The following is a 22284-nucleotide window of genomic DNA, read 5'->3' as shown; positions in this document are numbered from 1 at the left end:
ATGGAGAAACAGATGAAAAGCAGTTGAATTTTTTGGTGAGTAGGGAAGGGTGATGCCTTTAATTTTTTCTTCATTGTTTTTCCTCTTTATGGAAAGGGTTTGTTTTTAATTTTTATGTATTTAAAACTATCAACCATTTAAGAACATTTTTAAAATTTGTCCCCCAATTTTGAAGTTTTATGCCTCGAAAGCTGTTCCTTTCCCAGGGTCACATATGTGGGATATATAGATTTTCAGAATATAGTGGGTTGACGACCTCTCAGATTTCTTCCTTTTTTTTTCCCACCAGGAAAGCGATAGAAGAGCTGCTGAAAGAGGCAAAACGTGGGAAAACAAGAGCAGAAACAATGGGACCAATGGGCTGGTGAGTACTTGTGTCATCTTCCTAAAAATTTAAAGATATGTAAATACACATTAAAGAGAAAAGTTTGCGTTAGCACGCAGAGGGAATGTAAAACCATGGGTGTAGAGGAGATCACCCAGAGACAGGTGGTGGAGGAGGGACACTGCTGAGGGCTGCGGCCGTGGAACAGTGGGCAGAGGGGTGTGGACCGAGAGCACCTGTCGTGGTGTCAGCACCCCGGTCCACAAGTCCCGGAGAGATGGGTCGACCCTGCTGTGCCTCAGGCCACCAGAGTGAGAGTAATATTACGTCAGTGTTCATTGTTTAAGAATTTCTGACTTAATTATAGTCCTCAATAAATTAAAATTTACTTGTAAAAATTCTAATTTTAAGTATTTTGGTTTTGTGACAATTCAGCTGTGTAGAACAAAAGTTTAACCTTTGCGCTTTTTTTTACTAAACAGAGCTTGTTAAAACTTAACATAAACAAAGGAAGAATTTAACCTTAAGGACCACATCTACTCTTCTAAGTGTTACTTTAGCAATAGCATTTGCATCCAATAAATATGCTGACTTAGATCTTACAATTTAAAATTCACTCTAACGGAGTACTTTGGGCCGTTAAACAGTGTAAAATGTAAAAATGGGATGGGAGTACAAGCTAGGTCTCTGTGGATTTTACTCTTACAAGAACAGGGCCTACATCAAATACAAACCAAGGTTAAAGTCAAAGAAACAGAGGGAAAAGGCAATTCCTAAAAATCAACCAACATAAAATAAATGGACCTAAATGTGCCATTTAGTAGACAGCTTAGCCACACACAGAGGAACTATTTCAGGTGACCTGTAAAATTTGACTGTATTTCCAAAAGACAGAAAAGAACTAGAAATAAACTTTAAATTGTTTCTCCAGTCATCACATTGTTAGTAATAATGCTGATACTGTTATTCTGAAAATATTATACAGTAGGATAAAGTGAGTAAGTAAATATTTATTTGTTATAGATACTAAGGTTTTTAGTATAAAAGCTACAAATATAAAATTAAAGACATAAAAGTCTATAACCCTAAATTTTAATTGGTAATACCATTGTGAAGTTGTGCTAGATTTTCACTTTAGAAGAGAGAGAAAGGGCTTCCCTGATGGCCTGGTGGTGAAGAATCCACCTGCCAATGCAGAGGACACGGGTTCAATCCCAGGTCCAGGAAGATCCCGTGTGCTGTGGAGTAGCTAAGCTGGTGCACTGTAGCTCTGAGCCCACTCCCTAGAGCCCAGGAGCCACAACTACTGAAGCCCATCACCCTGGAACCTGAGCTCCACAACAGGAGAAGCCATGGCAATGAGGAGCCTGTGCACTGCAACTCAAGAGTAGCCCCTTTTCGCTGCAACTGGAGAAAGCCCACACGTAGCAACAAACACCCAGCACAGCCATAAATAAATTTTTTAAAAAAGAGAGGAATAAGCTTTTCTAACTCTGTCCACAGAAAAGCCCTAGAAACAATGACCTCCTACTCAGTAGCATTGAGTACCCCCCAGCACCCATAGGTGGCATATAATACTATAGTGGTGTATATAAGGCCGTCTCTCACTGACAAGAGCCAGAGATCCTTAGAGAAATAACTGGCTGCCAATCCGAGGCTGTGCCTGGAGTCAGCCGAGCTGCACGCTAGCTGTCACAGCCTCCTCACAGCCTCCAGCACTGCCCGAACTTCCTGTGCCAACTGCACATTCAGGGAGTTCCCAGAGCAACCCTTAGCCTCAGTAATCTGCTAGAAAAACTCATGTAATTCACAGAAAGCTATTATACTTAGGTTACAGTTTATTACAGGGAAAGGATACAGATTAAAATCTGCCAAAGTAAGAAATGCAAAGGGCATGGTCTGGGGAGGTTCCAGACACAGAGTTGCTGTTCCCCGCCCACCGTGGAGTCAGGACAGTTACCACGACCCCTGATCCCTAGACCAGCATCAACCTATGACAATGTACTTGGCATACTGCCAACCAGGGAAGCGACCCTGAGCCTCAGGTGTCCAAAGTTTTTACTGGAGTTACTCTCTGTGGGATGATTGATAGATTCCTCACATGACTGATCTCAGTCTCTGGCCCACCAATGCCCCAGTAACCCAGATCCCCACCCTGTGTGGACTGTCTCTCTGGCATGAGCAGCCCTCGCAGTCAGGTGTGGCCAGCTCCATCCCAAGCAGATACGATTCTATCAGGTATGACGTTGCCTCCCGGAATTGATATTACCTCCCAGAAGCCAGGACAAAGTCCAGACCACTTTGCGGGCAAGACCACTGTTTACTATGCAGTCAGGACACATATAAAGCCGAGCCAGAAAACCTTATCATATGAGAAAGTAAAACTCTCAAATACTACAGTAGTCATGTCAGAAAGACTGGGAACCAACTTGAAAGGCCTCCCGCTAATTGAATCATCCAAAAAATAAAGCTCCAGTGGCTGAGATACCTAAAACATGTCACAATCCAAAAGGTCATAACAATAATCACATCAGGAAACTCGGTGGTCCCTTTTGGACGATGCTAAGGAAGCAAATGATTGTTTGTAAAACTGGTAAGCAATGAGAAAGAATCAAGTATTTATCCTGTTGCTTGTACAGATTATACATCAAAGTTATATAACAACTGATGAAAGAAAACTTCTTTATAGAATTGCAACTGTTAAATGTAGGACTGTAGAATAAGATTATCATCATTTGTATTCTTAACAACTCCATCATAAGACAATCTAATTTAAGAATAGACAACAGATTTGAATAAACACTTCACCAAAAATGATATCAAATTGGCCAATAAGCATATGAAAAGATGCTCAAATCAGTTACTAGGAAAATACAAATTAAAACCACAGTTTTTCACTATAAATGCACTAGACTGACTAAAATTTAAAAAGATGGACAGCAGCAGATAAAGGGGAGGATCTGGAACAACTAGAATGCTCCCACATTGTTGGCAGAAATGTAGTCATACAGCCACTTGGAAAACAATTGGCAGTTTCTTACAATATGCACTCACAGAATTATTCTTCTAACTGCTGGCCAGAGGATTGACAATGTAAGCCCACACACAAATCTGTCCAGTAATGTCCAGAGCAGTTTTACTCATAATAGCTCAAAACTGGAAACAGCCCAAATGCCCGTCAGCTGATGTGTGGACACACCCTGGTGATGCCCATACGTTCCATACTAGTCAGTAACACAAAGGAGCAGAGCTGCTGATACACACTGCATGGATGAGTCTCAGATGCACTGCGCTCATGAAAGAAACCAAACTCAGTACATGACATTGTGCAAGATTCCATTTATATGACCCTTAGAAAAGCCAGAAAAAGCCAGACCCGGAGGGACAGAATACCGCTCATCGCTTGCCAAGAAGTGGGGGCCGAAGGACTGTATTTACTGCCCAGCTTTTCTGGGTGATGGAAGTGTTCTGCATCTTGATTGTTGTGATCATAACATGACTACACACATTCGTCAAGACTCATCGTGCTATTTACTTAAAAGGATAAATGTGATTCTGTGTAAGCAGACAGTAAATATGTCTGCTTATACAGAAGACATATGTATAAATTTATGATTTAAAATTTTGATTTTTTTAATCTGATTTAAAATATAATCTGATTTAAAAATAAAAAGAATGTCATTATTCTACAATCCCTAGTGATAGACTGAATCTAGGCAATGCTCTGTCTATGACTTGCTAAATCTATCAGATGAGAAGCTGATGGGGAACCTTCTGATGAGTGGGTCAGGCTGATGACACTGGACTCATCCATCGATCCTTATACCACAGAAAGGTGCAATAGGAAGAGGATACCACCACTTATGAGACATCCTTGTAAAGAACCTGAACCTGAATCTGATCAAGTCTCTAGTGAGAACTACTAGTTGGCAGGAAATAGAGGTCAGAGGAACATACTCAATGACTATAGAGATAAAATGACAGAAATGAAAAATATGGGGAATTCTACAGGACAAACAAACCAGTTTCTTCAACAAATGAATTCCACGGCGAAAAGGGAGGAGTACCCCATGAATTAATAGATCTGAGACAGCTTTAAGTGTAACCTTGTCTGCATTCTTATCCAGACTCATTGAAACAAAGGTATGTAATGATACAAGGAATACTGCTATTATTTTTTTAAGTTGTTATCTTTCAGAAATTCATTCTTACATTTTTATGGATGCAGTGATATAATGAAATGCAAAGATCCAGTGTGGATCAATCTGTATATATGTAATCATTTTAGCAGATACCCAAAAGGAGCAACTGGTCAACTACTGGTGGGCAGTGGTCTGCTTTTCTAAGCATCTAGAAGGTTTTTACATTTGCTCTAAAATTTAAAATAGAACTAGAGCGAGTGACACTCTTTTTTTTTCCTCTTGGGTATTCCGTAAGAGAGATCTCAAGTGAGGCAGTTGAGCTGTTGCCAGAAAAAGATTGCTGAACTAGAGAAAATGCAAGTGGGATGAACTTTTTTTACATCATAAAGAAAGAAACCATTTGGTGCTATGTACTTCCTTGGACACATTTCAGCAAAAAGAATCTCTTGAGAAGCTGTTCTTGACAGATGCCTTAGAGAAGCCGAAGTATTGGCCCGTGTGACTTCCTTTCAGTCAACATAAAGGAATTTATAAGCACAAATTTCAGAAATTTGCTCAGCTTCACGGTCTACAAAGCTGTATTTATTCGGTCACATTCACTTTGGCTGATCTTAGCCCAGTGTAATAATCCAGTGCCCGGGTTACTTCCGTCTTAGACATGGAGAGGCTTGTACTTTGGTACAAAAAGTCCCAAAGGTTGGATTTGACAGAAAACGATTCTCCAGTTTTCATAATGCAGTTGTTTTAAGGGGAATGACATTTTGGTTGCTTTTCTGTTTGGCTTGGGCTCAATCTGGTGACATGGGTGAGCACTCCTACATTTTCTGATATTTTACATCAGCAGCAAATCATTTCCCTGGGCTTCAGCCAGTCGCGCAGTGTTTTTATTCATTTAAACGTCCTAGGGGATTGGCACTGCCTCTTCCTTGTCCCAGGCCCAGTGGTTGTTGTCTGTTAGCGTACAGGACACTGGGCATCCCACCCCTGCCTCCCGCATTCACCCCTCTTCCTGCCCGGTTAGGAAAGTGGGTGGGGAGCCCCAAAGGAGCGACCCTCGGCTCACACAGTGGTAGAGATGACCTGTGCGGCTGAGGGAGCAGGGACCGTGCCCTGTTGTACGTTCCAGGGCCCCCGCTCCTCACAGCCCTGCTCTGACCCTCTCCTTGTCCCACCTTCTGTCCCTCCTGGCCATTGCCTTAAACACAGGCAGCCTGGGATATATTTTTGCTGCAGGATCTAGCATAATGCCTTACACATGAAAGAGCCTCAGATTTTTAGAAATAAATACTGCAGATACAGATGTACATATGTGTCGGCTATTCTTCATTACTTTTAGGTGTAGTGTTGGAGGTGGAGCTTTCCTCAGGACTGAAAAGCTGTCGGCACACTGGTCGCCAGTGCTGCTCCCTTCGAGACAGATGCACAGAAGCAGATGGTACGTGGCATCGGGTGGGCTCAGAACGCCGGCCCAGGATCCCACCCGACACCACGTAGTATCGACTTCTGTGCGTCTGTCCCGAAGGGCGGACCCCCGGCGACCAGCTGGGGTCGTGCGGGGAGGACAGACTCTGGAGTCAGAGCCCTGGCTCCCATCCCGGCTCCACGCACTCCCAGCTCGAGACCCACAAGCACGCAGCCTCCTGTGCATCTGTCAGAGGGGCGATGGCGGGACAGACGGAGGGAGGCGATGCTGGTGACAGGAACTGCCCGTCAGCGTGGTCACCACCCTCCTGGTTCTCACTGGAGAGTGGTCACGTACCACTCAATGGGTCACATTCATGAAAGTGTTTTAGAAACTGATGTGGCAGCTCTACGTCTGCAGAGTGTTAGATATTACTACCTCTTTCCAAAGTATGAAAATCAGAAAGGAAAAAAAAAACCCAGTACATTTATGTTCCTCCTGCTGTTCTCTGCACATGTTTGAAACAAGCCAGTCATGAAAAACAAAACAAAACAATCATGAAAAACGGTTGACCGTTTTTTTTGAGTGGAGTCTGATAAGTGCCGGGAGAAAGTGCCTCATTTTTGTGAAGGACGTTACATAGCACGCCTACTTGGGAAATGTGGGGAGAAGGCTGAAGAGCTGACACTCCTGGCCTCAGTCCATCTCAGTTTCTGCCAGGGCAGACGAGACCCCTCCTCTCAGGCTCTGGGCCGACAGCTTTGAAAGCGGAAGGAAGTTGCTTCACTTTTTGGTTTAACATGGATAGAACGCCACGTCTTGAGTCTGACGCTGCCATCGTGGGTACTTTCTAAAGCAGTTTTAAACCTGTCTCATTCTATTTATAGAATTTCATATCCATTTATGTTGTTAGCATCTTAAATCTGGCTCTCCCCACCTGAGCTAGTATAACTTTCTAAAATCAAAAATGAACCAAAAATAAGAGTAACCAGCCAGGGTGAGAAGGTTGACATTGTATGTGTCAGAGCTCCACAGGAAAACAGCTGCGCACCCTGTGGCCCCCACCCCTCGTCCCCGGCACAGCCATTGACAGAGCCACCGCAGATGCGCCCAGCAGCCAGGCTTGCGCCCGCGCCCCAAGGCTCAGGCTTTCCCCACAGTGCTGACGTGGAAGAGGCTTCAGGACAGTTGAGGATCTAAAACTAGCTTATTGTGTCATCTCAAATACAGAAAAAAGTGGCACTTAAAAGAGAGCTGAGAGACAAGAAGTCAGAGAGCAATGAAATAGTTTCCTAATGTGGTGAAGGAGGAAAGGGTCATTTTCCAAAGGGTCGACAAACATTGAGAACATGAGAAACTCCCAACGGGAAGGGCCCTTTGAAATCACACATTACTCCAGCCTCTGGTGTTATTTGTATCTGAGGAGCACCTACAGACAGAGTTTACAGGTCATTAGGAAATGCAGATAATAAGCTCAGAGGTAATGCCCACTAGCCCACTGGCTCTGACATCAGTGGAGAATTGAGGTGTCCTGGAGAGTGAAGCTTGCAGATATAGAAGCTTAACCATTTTAAGCACAAAACTTTAAAACTGTAACCATTTTTATGAACATTTCTGTAAAACATATTTTTTTCTTGATGGCTCGGGGTTTTTTTTTTATAATTTTTTTTCATTGAGAGACATCAGATATTCTGCTATGTTCTTGATTAACTTACTATCTCAGGTGATTTGAGACTTAGTGGTCTTGAGTTTCCATCCTGGACAAATCCCTGATATATGAACTTGAGTGCTATATATATTCTCTTTCATGAAAGGAGAATGAACAGTAATAACATTACATTATTACTATAATGAATAGTAATAAGAAGGGTCCACAGTCCCTTGTTGAAAGCCCTCGGATCCAGGTAAATTTCTTAGAAAGGTACCATCGCACAGACAGCATGCACGACAAGTACCCCCACAGTACGTGTTCAACACACAGTCATCTCCCCAGCAAAGCCTAAGAATGTTACCTCAAAGGGGACGTAGACTAGAAATAAGTGCCCAGCGTCAGATTAGGTCAAGTCTGGCTGCCAAACAAGTTGTGTCCAAAAAAGGAACTCGGTTTTCGAATTGTGGAATCATGCATAAGAAATCATAGACCCACAGGTACCATTTATCAGGAGTTTGCTCTATGCCGGGCACTATGCTAAGTGCTTCGTGGGTTATCTCATTCAACTCCTGCAGTAGATAGATAATTCTGTTAACAAATAGAAGACTGAAGCACAGGGGCATCGGCTAACTCTCTCAGGGTCCCAAACCAGTGAACCCGAAGGGCTAGGGTATGCACCAGAGCAAACCTCCACTGAGTCCCTATTACCTACCAGGCATTGTTGCGAGCGCACATTCAGCCTCCATCAACCTGCCCTCTAACTCAGTCACTATGATGGTCCCTGTTTAACAGAGGATGAGCAACAGGGAGATCAGCTGACATGCTCAGGGTCTTGTCTGGTAGACAGTATGACCCCAGAGCACATGTGTGCACCATGTTGGATGAGTTCGTAGCAGTAGAACAACTGGCGATGAGATTCAGCAAAATTAATTACCATGTTACAGACCAGAGCTCAAGGCCAAGAGAGAGATTCAAGTTCACTGTGTGCGGTTTTCTTTTCTAAAATGAAAGATTGGCTACACCTGAGAAACAAATACTGTGTATGTAAATATACATCGACATGTAAATTAACGATCTGATCAGTGACATCCTTCCTCCTGGGTGAACTTGAATCATGAAGCCCCTGAAATGTACATGGCCCAGAAATTCGCCCAGAGGGCAGACGTGTGGCCAGAGCTTCCTGGCAGAGCAGGGCTCTGAAACAGAAAGTCCTCAGTTAGAAACTGGGTTTTTCAGAGGGTAAAAGGTGGTTATTGCATTTTAATAAACTCTTTGCTGCTGCTGCTGCTAAGTCGCTTCAGTCGTGTCCGACTCTGTGCGACCCCATAGACGGCAACCCACCAGGCTCCACCGTCCCTGGGATTCTCCAGGCAAGAATACTGGAGTGGGTTGCCATTTCCTTCTCCAGTGCATGAAAGGGAAAAGTGAAAGTGAAGTCGCTCAGTCGTGTCCGACTCTTAGCGACCCCACAGACTGTAGCCTACCAGGTTCCTCTGACCATGGGATTTTCCAGGCAAGAGTACTGGAGTGGGGTGCCATTGCCTTCTGCAATAAACTCTTGAGATTATTATTTTTTTATTTCTAGAGTAGATCATGTAGGCCCAGTATTCAGGGTATAGCAGGAGATACTTTTTTTGTTCCTCAGGGAGGGACTTACCATTATTCTTTGATATTTAAAAGCAGGCCACCATAAACATAACTCAAAATGCAGATCCTAGTCAAATCAGGTGTTTATGGTAAAGGGGATAGAAGACTCAGGAATTAAAAAAAGGAATCAATGACTCAGGTGATGTGTGTTGGGGTCAGTACCTGTACACATTGTGGTACTCCTTGGCGTAGTTAGTCCCAGCCAGGAAGACAGGGCCAAGGTCTTCAGACAGGGTCCAGCCGGTCTGTCTGGGGATTCTCAGTGTCCTGGGTTTTCCCCCCTTGTACTCGGAGTTTACACTAGGTGGCATGCAAGGAAAGCTGAACAAATTCAGAAACTTGACTCTGGGGAAGCAAGATTCTTTGGCACAGGCCCTGATGGGAGGGTTCGGCTCCAGAGTCCACATTTGATTTGTGGTTGTTCTCTCTTTGCCCCCAGGATGAAGTGTCCTCTTGCCGGGACAAATAAAAGATTTCTAATTAACACAATTAAGAACACACTGCCCTCCCACAAAGAGCAAGACCAGGAACAAAAAGAGGGCAGCAAGGAACCGGCGAAAAGCCAGAGCCAGAAGGAGGAAGGGCGCCAGAAGCACCGGTCTCACCCGTACAAGCACAGCGTCCACGCCCGGCGCTCGCCACCTGGGAAGCGGGGGAAGCGGGGCGGCCACGAGAAGTCGCAGACGCGGTCCAGCAAGCGGTGAGGTGGGGGCCCGGGGCCCAGCGAGACCCTCCCAGCGCCCGGGCCTGGGGTGGTGTGGAGACACCAGGACGGGTTTACAGCAGGGCCTCTGTCCTGACGGCGGACAGTCACCCGAGGCTCCACGAAGGAAGGAGCACAGAGACGTCCCGGCAGGTTTAAGCAGCTTCGGCGGTGTAATATACATTCGTCTGGGTGTTCTTCTGTCTTGTTTGGAAGTTGGTTTCAAAATAAATCTAGAACTTACAAGTTTTCTGAGATTATTAAAACTAGTTCCAGTTTTTGTTTTTGTTTTTTGATGTGCTGCACTTGTGGTCTTTTCTCAGAATTTCTCAAAACAGAAAAATACTTGTTGATCCTATACTTTTTAGGGGTGATGAGTTTAAATTTTAGAAACCTGGCCAGTGACCATATTTATGAAAAGTTGTAGCCCTTATTTACCCAGAAATTCTTGAGAGCTCTGTACACATTGACCTTTAAATGAACAATGTAGGAAAATCTCAAAATTCTGTTGAATTTAGCGCCTTCCCTGCATCAATAACCAGGGGTTAAAAAACTGTCTCTCTTCTTCCCTTGTGCATTCTCAAACTCATTCCTGAGATAGAACAGTTTTTCTGTATTTCATTTTGGGGGGAATATGTACATTTTAAGTGGTGCTTTTCAGAGACCCTTCAAAAGTTAAAATTACTATTATTTTCATGCTAATCTTATTTAGCTAAAGACCTACGATGACATTCTTAGGTGTTGTACAGTTTCAGAAATCTGAATTTTAAATAAAAGTGTGTTTACAATGCCTTTTTTCTGTTTTCTCAGTATCAGTGTGGCTCTGTTTTTAACATACAATGATTGTTACTCACACCTGTATTCTTCCTTTCACACTCAGAAAAATGTCACCAAGCACACTCTTCTCCCGTCCTCGAAAGGAAGAAGAATCTCTGTCCACACCACCCCCCACCTTCCAAAGCATCCGAGCTTATGCCTGGCTGCTCCCAGATAATCACTTGACGCGGCCCCGCTCCCTGCTTCCCAGCAGTAGAGAAAAACCCTTTCTAAGTGCTAGAAAGGAGACTTTTCCCAAAGTCAGCTTTGGGGTGTTGAACGGACCCACACTGCCCCTGCCACAGAGCCGCCCGCCACACCTGTTCAGCCTGCTCTGAGCCCAAAGCTTGGGGCTCAGACCCAAAGCTTCTGCACAGCCCTGTTCCCCTAGAACCCAGCCTCACCCCCATGACTTTGTACAAACACCCTTTCCTTTCAAACACTGAAAAGGGACCATTTGGTTCATATGACTTTATCCAAGTCCAGTTATACATTAGCCTATATCATTTGTGCTAAATTTGAAATGTTTTGTATTTAAACATCTATTAGAGACAGCACAGAGTTGTGGTTTTTAAACACTTCTAATTAAGTAAAAGTTGAACTCTCTCATTTGTCTATGTGCCCTAAATTTAGAGCACACTGGCAAGCTCATTATTCTAAAAAGGGGATGATCCTGATAAGCATGTTCTTCCCCTCAACAGTAAAGGAACTGCTTTAGCCTCATCACACTTACCCTTCTCAGACAACTGTGTTAAAGGACAAGCATTCCTCAAAACCATTTGCCCCTTAAAAACCTCTGCCTCACTTCTGAAATTTTTATTAGAGTCTTTAAAACTTTCATCAGGGCTTCCCAGGTAGCTCAGTGGGTAAAGAATCTGCCTGCAATGCAGGAGACGCAGGTTTGATCCCTGGGTTGGGAAGATCCCCTGGAGAGGGGCATGGCAACCAACTCCAGTGTTCTTGCCTGGAGAATCCCATGGGCAGAGGAACCTGGAGGGCTACAGTCCATGGGGTCGAAAAAGAGCCAGACACAACTGAGGGACTAACACTTTCACTTTTCACTTTCCTCTGTCTGAAAAACCTATAAACCTACGCTTTGACCTCTAATGGGCAAAATAGATCTCAGAGCTGAGGGGTTGTTCCTGGGTTATAATCCTGAATTTGGCTTGAATAAAATTTTTCATTTCTTTTTTAGATTGACTGATTTTTTAAATTTTTTTAAATTTATTTTTAATTGGAGGATAATGCTTTACAATACTGTGTTGGCTTCTGCCATACAACGTTAATCAGCCATAAGTATATACGTATGTCCCCTCCCTCTTGAACCTCCCTGTCATCCCCTACACTGTCCCAGATTGTTGACAATAGGCATACAATCCAATTCAATCCCAATTTTAAAACCTAGCAAGTTTTAACAAGTTTCCTCTAAAATTTAGATGGGACTGCAAAGGACCTAGAGTAAACAAAACAATTTAAAAAAAAAATGCTGAAGGACTTGCTCTATCTCACTTCAAGGCTTATTATAAATTTACAGTAATTTGGAGAATGTGGCATTGGCATCAAGATGGACAAACAGATCACTGGAACAGACGGAGAGTAAAGAAACCAACTGTACGTGTATATTACAATGACTTTTGATAAAAGCGAAAAAACAAGTTGGTGGGGGGTGGACTTCCAGGATGACAGGATGAGGACTTCTGCAGAGGGGCTCCCAGTGAAAACTATCTAAGAAACAATTATTTAAAGTCTCCATAAATGATACTAAGGGCACTGCAGCACATACATATCTTTTTATGAGTCAACAAAGATACAGTAACAGTGATATTCTGGTTTTTTAATCACACCCACTCCGCCCTTCCCCCCTCCCAGCTCAGTGGTGCAGAAACCCCACTCCAGACTTGCACGGCCCCTAACACAAATCTCGCTCTGCCCCCAGCATGTAGGCTGTTCTCCCAGAAGGGCAGGATGCCAGCGTTTCTCATCATGTCCCCAAACACCCATTGCTGAGACTAAGTTCTGAGGAAGTGTGGCCAGGAGGTGAGGCTGCCTCCTCCCATCTGGTTCCCACTGGGACACAGGCTCTATGTTGGTCACAAAGCCACTAGGAGCTCTGAGTCTCCGATTACCCTCGCCCTGGCTCATGAGACAGTGGTTCCATGTCAAGAAGACCTGAAGCCACTGCACCCACCTCCGCCTCCTGCTCAGTTCCTAAGGTGGGGGTATAACTCAGATAGAAATAAGCACATCACTGTCCATATACCACTTCCCAGTTCCAGAGCCCTGGCTCAGAGATTTTTCTGGAGGAGGAAACAGGCTATAAAACAGATAGCTCCTAGCCTCTTCCCAAAGAAACTGACTTTGTTTGCCAAAGAACATGGAGAAGTTCATGCGTAATGGTGCATTCAAAAACAGTGGAGATTGTGGTGAAAAATAAGAGGATATTGGTAGATTTGTTGAAGACAAGAGGCTAAATTGAAGACTGTTAGTTTGCAGTAGAGAGCTTGAGATGGGAGCGGGGTGCTGGGAGTAGCTCTCCTAGGATAACAACAAATATCAAACACTGATCTCAGGAACTATTCCATCAAAGAAGCTAGAATTTGATTGGTTTAGTCTCTGAAACAACTGATGCCCTTGAGTATTGTTGAAAACAATAGAGCAATTATCCTACAAGTTGTTGAGCTTAACAGCTAGGTGTGATCAGGGGAAAAGACAGCCAAAAAAAATGCCCTGCCAATGCACTGTCATCCAGGGCGGCTGGGCACACTCAAGGCTGCACACCATTGGTTGAGAAGCAACATCAAAGATTTAACACTCCGGGTGTTTGTGTAAAATAGACTTCACTGAAATAAAAGTCACTAAACAAGCAATCAAGTAAATGGAAAGGGGGGACCAGAACCCAGAATTTCTATCCTAAACTATCTAAAATGTCCAATTTCCAACAAAATGTATGAGACATACAAAGAAACAGAAAAACATGACTTACACACTGGGGGGGGGGGTGCAGGGATAGGGGGGAGCCAGCAACACAAATTGCCTATGAGAGTGACCAGATGTTGAATTGAACAGTTAATGGAGACTGCAAGTAGTTATAAATACAGTATGTTCAAATAACTAGTGGAAACCATGGTTTACAAAACAAAGGAAGGTATGCTGACATCAATGTTACATCAAATAGCTAGTATCAATAAAGAGATACAAACTTTTAAAGAACCAAATAAAAATTCTGGACTTAAAAAGTACAATTGAAATGAAAAATTAACTAGAGAAGCCCAACTTCTTGCAGAACAATTTACAAACCTGAAGTTGACAGAGACTTTGCAAGCCAAAGAATAAAGAGAAAAAAAAGAATGAAGAAAAATGAACAGAGCCTCAAGAAATGTGAAATGCCGTTAAGTACATCAAGATACATGTAAGAGAAATATCAGAAAAGGAGGAGAAAGAAAAAATATGTGAAGATACAATGGTTGAAATCATTCCTAATTTATTGAAAACACTAATTTACACATTGAGAAAGCTCCACAAATTCCACAAAGAAATCCACGAATAGATATGTGACAGTTTGAGAAAAAAAGAAAAAGGCTGAAAGGCAAATATAAGGTGAAAATCTTGAAAGTGGCAAGAGGAAAAAGTCTTGCCATTTGTAAGAAATTCAATAAAGATTAGCAGTTCACTTCTCATCAGCAACAGTGGAGGGCAAAAAGCAGTGGGATAACATAATCCAAATACAAAGGAAAAAAAAAAACTGTCAATCAAGAATCTGATATAGCAAAGCTATCTTTAAAAAAAAAAAAAAAAAAGACCAAACAAAGACATTACCCAATAAACAAAAACTTAGGATGGTTGGGGGATATAAATCTTGGCCAGAATAAACATTTTCAAGTAACTGAAAGAAAAAAAATTTGAGAGAGTTTGTTTTTGGCACACACACCTTAATTTTTTCACGAAAAGCAGTGACCCCAGAGGGTAATTTGAATTCACATAAATAAGCGAGCACTGGTAATGTCACATAAACCAAGTAGAGAGTGCTTCACCTATTTTGACTAAAAAGTCTCAGTAAAAATGAAGGTAGTGCATCTCAAATGGAAAAGTTAAGAAACTAATACATGACACATGAAAAAATGTGCTATTTTTATAAATCCAACGTTAAAACTTTTGTTGGGCTGGGGAGAGGTTATTTCAAGTAACTAAGAATTAGATGCATACTTTGTAACAGAGTGAATGCTTTCCTATTCTGAGAATTGTTATGTTTTTAAATGGTTTGAAAAAATAAGACAACTAAGAGTATGCAAGAGAGACCATGTGTGGCCTAGAGTCTAAAACATTTATATAGCTCTTTACAGTAACCATTTGCCAACCTCCATTTAAACATTTTAACTTAAAATATGTATATATGCATTTATTCACTAATACATATATAAGGGGGCTTCTCAGGTAGCTCAGTGGTAAAGCATCTGCCTTCAGTGCAGGAGACATGGGTTTGATTTGTGGATTGGGAAGATTCCCTGGAGAAGGAAAAGGCAACCCACTTCAGTATTCTTGCCTGGGAAATCCCATGGACAGAGGATCCTGGTGGGCTACAGTCCACGGGGTCACAAAAGAGACACAACTTTATGTAATTATAAAATATAGTAAAAATACATCTGTATTCTCCTTTCTTCTCTTAAATTATTTGAAAAGAAACTGTATAAAACAATATGTATTTTTGATCCTGTAACATATAGAAGTGTAATAATTTTGCCAACAACAACATAGAGGAGGTGAGTGAGCACAAAGCTAGACTGACCTAAAACAACTCAATAAGAGTTGTTCTTGAATTCATAAGAACGAATCAAGAGAATCTGAAATGATCAATGGGAAGGTTAATATAACAAAAGCTATAAATAAACTTGTAGTCAGCACCAGTGCCACTTGCTCAGTTCTAAGCACCAGACCAGGCAAACTTGTGGTCCCAAGAGCCGTAAAATGATGGGGCATCAGGGGAGGCCTGAGAATGGGCATGTGTAGCCACTCAAAGGTAAAGTGGACCAGCACACACTCACTCATTCATTCTTGCAGGTCCCTGAATGCCCTGTACCCCTCCTGGGAAGAGACATCTTACATAAACTAGGGGCTCCTCTCCACAATGGGAGACAAGCTGGGAGTCTGGGGTCCCCGTAGACAAGGGGCACAAGATAGTGGCATTGATGGCTGAGGACAAACCTCCCCAGACAGAGCGAGTCCACCTCCCTGAAGTGAAGCTCAAGGTCTGGGACCAGGGATGAATGGGATGAGCTGTCAGAGCAAGTTGGGTAATAGTCCATCTAAAACCCAGACACACATGGCCCAAGAGAAAACAGTACCCTCACCATCAGGGGTCCTTGTTGGGCACTGCCCCTGTGATATAAGACCTGACTGGCTAGGGCCTTATTCGACCATCCAATTGGCCTGTAATACCCCCACTCTTCCCATAAAGAAACCCAGTGGGGAATGCAGGATGGTACAGGTGGTTTAGTCGTTGTTTAGTCGCTCAGTCATGCCCAACTCTTTGCGCCCCTATGGACTGTAGTCCGCCAGGCTCCTCTGTCCATGAGATTTCCCAGGCAAGAATACTAGAATGAGTTGCCATTTCCTTCTCCGGGAGATCTTCCTGACCCAAGGATCGAACCCAAATCTCCATCTCCTGCATCAGCAGGCGGATTCTTTATCACTACATCACCAGGAAAGCCCCTTAGGCCCTCAGGGCAATAATGAAGCCCCTGGAGATACACATCCAACGGTCCCTAATTCCTACACTCTACTGGCCACTCTCTATCCACCGGGACCTGGTATCCTGTGTTAAGATTTATAAGATGCCTTCTGGGGCTTCCCTGGCAGTCCAGTGGTTAAAACTTTGCCTTCAGATGCAGGGGTTGCAAGTTTGATCCCTGGCTGGGTAACTAAGATCCCAAAATGCCCTTAGAACAAAAAAGAAAAAAAAAAAAAACTGAAACAGAAAACAGATGCAATATTGTAACAGATTTAATAAAGACTTTAAAGATGATCCACATCCCACCCCCAAAAAAACTTTTAAAAAAGCACTTAAAAAAAAAAAAAACACATCTCCTATATTCCCTTTGCCCCAGAGTCACACGGAATTTTTGCTTTTGAGTGGCAGGATCCAAAGACACAACAAAAACAATACTTCCAGACAGTACTGCTCTAAGAATTCAAAAATTCCCCCATTATCTTTGGGGAAACAGCTAAAGGCCTAAAAGATCTACATCTGAAGGAGGAATTCCCCTCCTCCAAAATAGAGACAACAGTCTGATCGCCAGGCCTACTAAGGAGGCTTCTCATAAAAAATACTGTAACCACCCCAAACCACCTAGCCAATAAAGTGTATGAAATGTCCAAGAAAAGGGCTCAGATATCACAAACCAGGATCACCTACCTGGCTGCATTCTCAACAGAAGGTCAGGGAAGCCCACCTTAGGAGACAGGAGATGCATATGCAGCCTCGCACCTCCTAGAATTAGAAGACTTCTTGGGGGTCTCCTGGGGGTGGCAGCACCTGGATCCCCAGCCCTAGTCTAGTAGCTAAGCCTCTACTTGAAATGTTGAAAGGAAAGGATGATGATCCTTCTAAATGGAAACAAGAATTCAAAGGGGCCTTTCGAGAATTGAAACAGCAATTCCTTCAGGCCCCCGTCCTGGCCCTCCCAGACTGAGCTACTTCAACAGAGATCCAGGAGGCCAGCGGCAGCCAGTTAATGACCACAGGTGATACTTCTTTCCCCAACTGCAGCTTGCCAAGCATAAGGGAGGCTCGTCAAAGAACTCACTCCAGGAGGGAAGCCCTATATCATTGGTTAGTGGGGGTCACAGTAACTCCTGGCATGAAAGGTATAATCAGTGAGATTGTCGAAACATGCCTGACTCTCCCTTCTCCACTAAAGCCTCCAGATAAGGACCATTCACATCAGGGGGACATACCCTGGAGAAGACTGACAAACTGATCTCATTCTGAGGGCAGCTGGCAATTTGAGGTATCCCTTCATGCTAGTAAACACAGTTTTTGAGTGGATAGAAGAATTCCCCGCTAGAACTGAAATAGCAGCCGAAGCGGCTAAGGCAGCAGTAAGAGAGATAATCCCCAGGTTTGGGCTCCCAGGATTCCCACAACAAATGATGGTCCAGGATTTGTATCTCTAGTGACAAAGGGAATGACTGGACCCTACTCTCAGCCCAGAAACCTCAATCAACAGAGAAAATAGATCAAATCAGATATGGAAACAGGTGTTAGCCAAGCTATGTCAAGAAACTCTGACTGCCCTACTCCACATGCGGTCAGCCCCAGGTTAAGTGCCCTTGAACTCCTGTATGAACTCCCATTTCCACAGCTGGAGAGAAAGGATACCTCAGTCCCCTTGAAATGGAACAACTCAAGTGTGCCCTCTAGTTAGGAGAAACCAGGAAAGCTCTCACGGAATATGGGACCCAGTTGCTGCCTGCAACTGACCCAGCCCCAGGCTTCCAGTCAGGAGCCTAGGTGCATCCAAAAACCTGGCAAACCAGCAGCCCGCAAGCCCTGCTCACCCTAAGTGGAGCAGACACCACTCGGTGACCCTCACCACCCTCTCCGCTCTGAAGTCACAGGGCCCACTCCATGGGGACACTATACTCTAGTGAAGAGGCCCCCAAGCCCCAACCTCCGGAGAAATAACCTGGGGCCAGGGGCCCCTTGACCACTCGAGTGAACCATAATCTGACCCGGAGCTTCTTTTCTGAAAAACCACCAAAATGGGGCCTGGGACACTCAGGTGCATCCGGCGCAAAGACCTGGAGTCCTGCCTTTTCAGGAGAGTGTGACAGGTAACCACTGTTCTCTTGCTGATATCTGAGCGTGTATCTTAAACCATCTCCTTTGTCTCCAAGAGGTTAGACAAATGGGAGCAGAGGGATTCATCACCAGCAAAGCCCATGCACAATTCCAGGAGAATAAAAGCAGAATCTGGGTAATAACATCAAGTCTGACGTTTTCTTCTTTTCCTCGGTGCTGAGTCTAGTGTTGCTGGCTCACAGGCAGCCGCGGACAGAGACCTCGAACCCGGCACTTCAGACCAGGGCTCCTGATGCGGAGTGGCTGCCTTACACCCAGGCTCAGGGCTGTGTGCAGAGAGCCCCGCCCCTCCCTGCTGACCGGGACCCTGAAAAGCAGCCCCGTCCACAGCCTACGGGAGAGCCCGTGCTGTGGACCAGGGGCTCACACCTCTCTGGTCTCTGATCAGGGAATACAGCTTTCCTTTGCTTCTGAATCTAACTCAGTCTCGTTCTGTTGACTCAAACAACACCAGGCAGGTGGCCCTCCTTGGGGCCGACTCGGAAGGGTTAATAACACATGGACTGCTCTTCCCACCTGGCAGCAGAGAGGAAGCGCCCTCCCTTCCACTTCTAGGGTAGTGTGAGATGAAGCTAGCTAAAACAGAAAATTTAAATAAGTACCAAAGTCTCATAATATAATACCACAAACTTCCAGGTTGCAGTAATAAATTACTCATTATATCAAGAACCAGGAAGATCTCAAACTGAATGAAAAAGTCAATCAATGAGGACAATATCAAGATATAATTGGTAATAGAATTCTCACAGACGTGAAGCAAACATCATAAAAATGCCTCAATGATTATAAGCACTCTGATAGTGAATAAGAAAATGGAGTGGCTCAGCAGAGAAATAGAAGGTATAAGCAAGAACCAAATAGAAATTACAATAACCAAATTAAAAACTCAATAGAAGGGCTCTACAGCTGAGTGGAGAACCCAGATGAAAGAATCAGTGAACTGGTAGATGGAAATTACCCAAATGGAACAACAGAGAGAAAATTCTGAGGTGAAGAAATGAATGACCAACGTATTGCTGGTGGGAATGAAGAATGATTTGGCATTTATATATAAATATATATTTATATATATATTACATGCAACTGCCATATAACCCAGTGATTGCATTTCTAGGTATTTAGCCTAGAGAAATGAAAACTTATGTTCTCGCAAAAACCTGTACAAAGATATTTATAGCAGCTTTATTCATAATAGGGGCTTCCCTGGAGGCTCAGATGGTAACGAATTTGCCTGCAGTGTGGGAGACCCAAGTTCGATCTCTGGGTGGGAAAGATCCCTTGGAGAAGGGAATGGCAGTATTCTTACTTGAAGAAGCCCATGGACAGAAGACTCTGGCAGGCTGAAGTCTATAGGGTTGGAAAGAGTCAGACACGACTGAACGACTTTCACTTCACTTATTCATAATAAGCAACAATAAGACCAGATGTCCTCCAATGAGTGGATGGTCAAACAAAAGGCAGTACATCCACACCATGAAACACTACCCAGCAATGAACAAGAGCAAACTATAGACACATACAACAACCTGCTTGAATCTCCAAGGAATTATGAATGGAAAATCCAGTCCTAAAAGGTTGCATATTATGCCACTTATGTGACATTCTTGAAATGACAAAATTATAGGAATGGAGAATAGGTTAGTGGTTGGCAGCAGTTTTAAGGAAAGAGCAAGAGTGAGAAGGATAAAAGAGTGAGGAGATATCCTTGTCATGGTGATGAAAATGCCCCATGTCTTCACTGGATGGATACCCATGTTCTAGTGGTGATACTGTCCTAAAGTTTTGCAAGATGTTACCATTGGGAGAAACTGGGTAAAGAGTACAATGGAACCTCTCTGTATGAGATCTTACAACTGCATCTGAATTGATAATTACCCCAAAATGAAAAGTTTAAATGCATTTGTAAAAAAAAAAAAAGACAAATCACAGACTAGGAGAGGTTATTTGACGTACAAAACAATATTCTTAAAGGGTATTTTCATTAGATATATAACTGGGGTTGACATTCTTTTTCCTTCAGCATTTTAAAGATGTGGTTTCCCTATTTCTGACCTCATTGGTTCTGGTTAAGTCTGCAGTCATTTAAATAATTTTCCTCAGTTCAGTTCAGTCCCTCAGTCATGTCCAACTCTTTGCGACCCCATGGACTGCAGCACGCCAGGCTTCCCTGTCCATCACCAACTCCTGGAGTTTACTCAAACTCATGTCCATTGAGTCAGTGATGCCATCCAACCATCTCATCCTTTGTCACCCCCTTCTCCTCCCCCCTTCAATCTTTCCCAGCATCAGGGTCTTTTCCAACGAGTCAGTTCTTCACATCCAGTGGCCAAAGTATTCGAGCTTCAGCTTCAACATCAGTCCTTCCAATGAATATTCAGGACTGATTTCCTTTAGGATGGACTGGTTGGATCTCCTTGCAGCCCAAGGGACTCTCAAGAGTCTTCTCCAACACCACAGTTCAAAAGCATCAATTCTTCAGCGCTCAGCTTTCTTTATGGTCCAACTCTCACATGCATACATGACTGCTGGAAAGACCATATCTTTGACTAGATGGATCTTTTTTGGTAAAATAATGTTTCTGCTTTTTAATACGTTGTCTGGGTTTGTCATAGCTTTTCTTCCAAGGAGCCAGTGTCTTTTAATTTCATGGCTGCAGTCACCATCTGCAGTGATTTTGGAGCCCAAGAAAATAAAGTCTGTCACTGTTTCCACTGTTTCCCCATCTATTTGCCATGAAGTGATGAGACCAGATGCCATGATCTTTGTGGGGTTTTTTTTTTGCATTTTATTTATTTTTTTAAATTAAATTAATTTATTTATTTTAATTGGAGGCTAATTACTTTACAATATTGTAGTGGTTTTTGCCATACATTGACATGAATCAGCCATGGGTGTACATGTGTTCCCCATCCAGAACCCCCCTCCTACCACCCTCCCCATCCCATCCCTCAGGGTCATCCCAGTGCACCAGGATCTTTGTTTTCTGAATGTTGAGTTTTAAGCCAGGTTTTTCACTCTCCTCTTTCACTTTCATCAAGAGGCTCTTTAGTTCCTCTTCACTTTCTGCCATAAGGGTGGTGTCATCTGCATATCTGAGGTTATTGATATTTACCCCAGCAATCTTGATTCCAGCTTGTGCTTCATCCAGACCAGCATTTTGCATGATGTACTCTGCATATAAGTTAAATAGGCAGGGTGACAATAAGGAGCCTTGACATACTCCTTTCCCAATTTGGAATCAGTCTGTTGTTCCATGTCCACTTCTAACTGTTGCTTCTGGATCTGCATACAGATTTCTCAGAAGGCAGGTAAGGTGTTCTGATAATTTTCCTGCCTTTGAGTAAAGTGTTTTTCTCTCTGTGTTTTTAAGGCTTTCTCTTTGGTTTTCATAGATCTCACTGTAATGTGCCTAGATGTGGATTCCTTTATAAATTTCTTGTTTGGGATATGCTAAATCTCTCATAATTATGGATTTATGTATTTCCACAGATTTGAAAGTTTTTTCTCACTGTTTCTTCTAATATTTCTTGTGCTTCATTCTCTTTGTTTCCTCCTTTGGAGATTCCAAGTCTACGTATGTCAGACTTTTTTGTATTGGTTCATAGTCTCTGAAGCTCTGTTAACATTTCTTTTTCAGTTTCTTTTCTTTTTTTTTTTTTGAGGGGGGAGGGACTCCTTTTCAGATTGAACGATCTTTTGTTTGTTTTTGGTCACTCTTCGAAGCCTTTACATAGTTAGTA

General features: G+C 43.2%; 1 protein-coding gene across 1 annotated transcript; it reads left to right on the top strand.

The window, feature by feature from the left end:
• Positions 1–326: 326 nt before the first annotated feature.
• LOC145529294 (protein POLR1D-like) lies at positions 327–10662 on the top strand. The gene is made up of 2 exons (XM_081549378.1): positions 327–364; positions 9607–10662. Exons 1-2 carry the CDS (start codon positions 348–350, stop codon positions 9869–9871), a joined length of 282 nt encoding a protein of 93 aa, XP_081405504.1. The 5' UTR covers positions 327–347; the 3' UTR covers positions 9872–10662.
• The last annotated feature ends 11622 nt before the right edge of the window (positions 10663–22284 follow it).

The sequence above is a fragment of the Giraffa tippelskirchi genome, chromosome 12 (assembly GCF_054371585.1).
Source record: "Giraffa tippelskirchi isolate mGirTip1 chromosome 12, T2T-mGirTip1v1.2.pri, whole genome shotgun sequence".
In the NCBI taxonomy this organism is placed as follows: Eukaryota; Metazoa; Chordata; class Mammalia; order Artiodactyla; family Giraffidae; genus Giraffa; species Giraffa tippelskirchi.
Note: the sequence above shows the minus strand (reverse complement) of the source record. Positions and strands in the feature narration are given on the sequence as shown.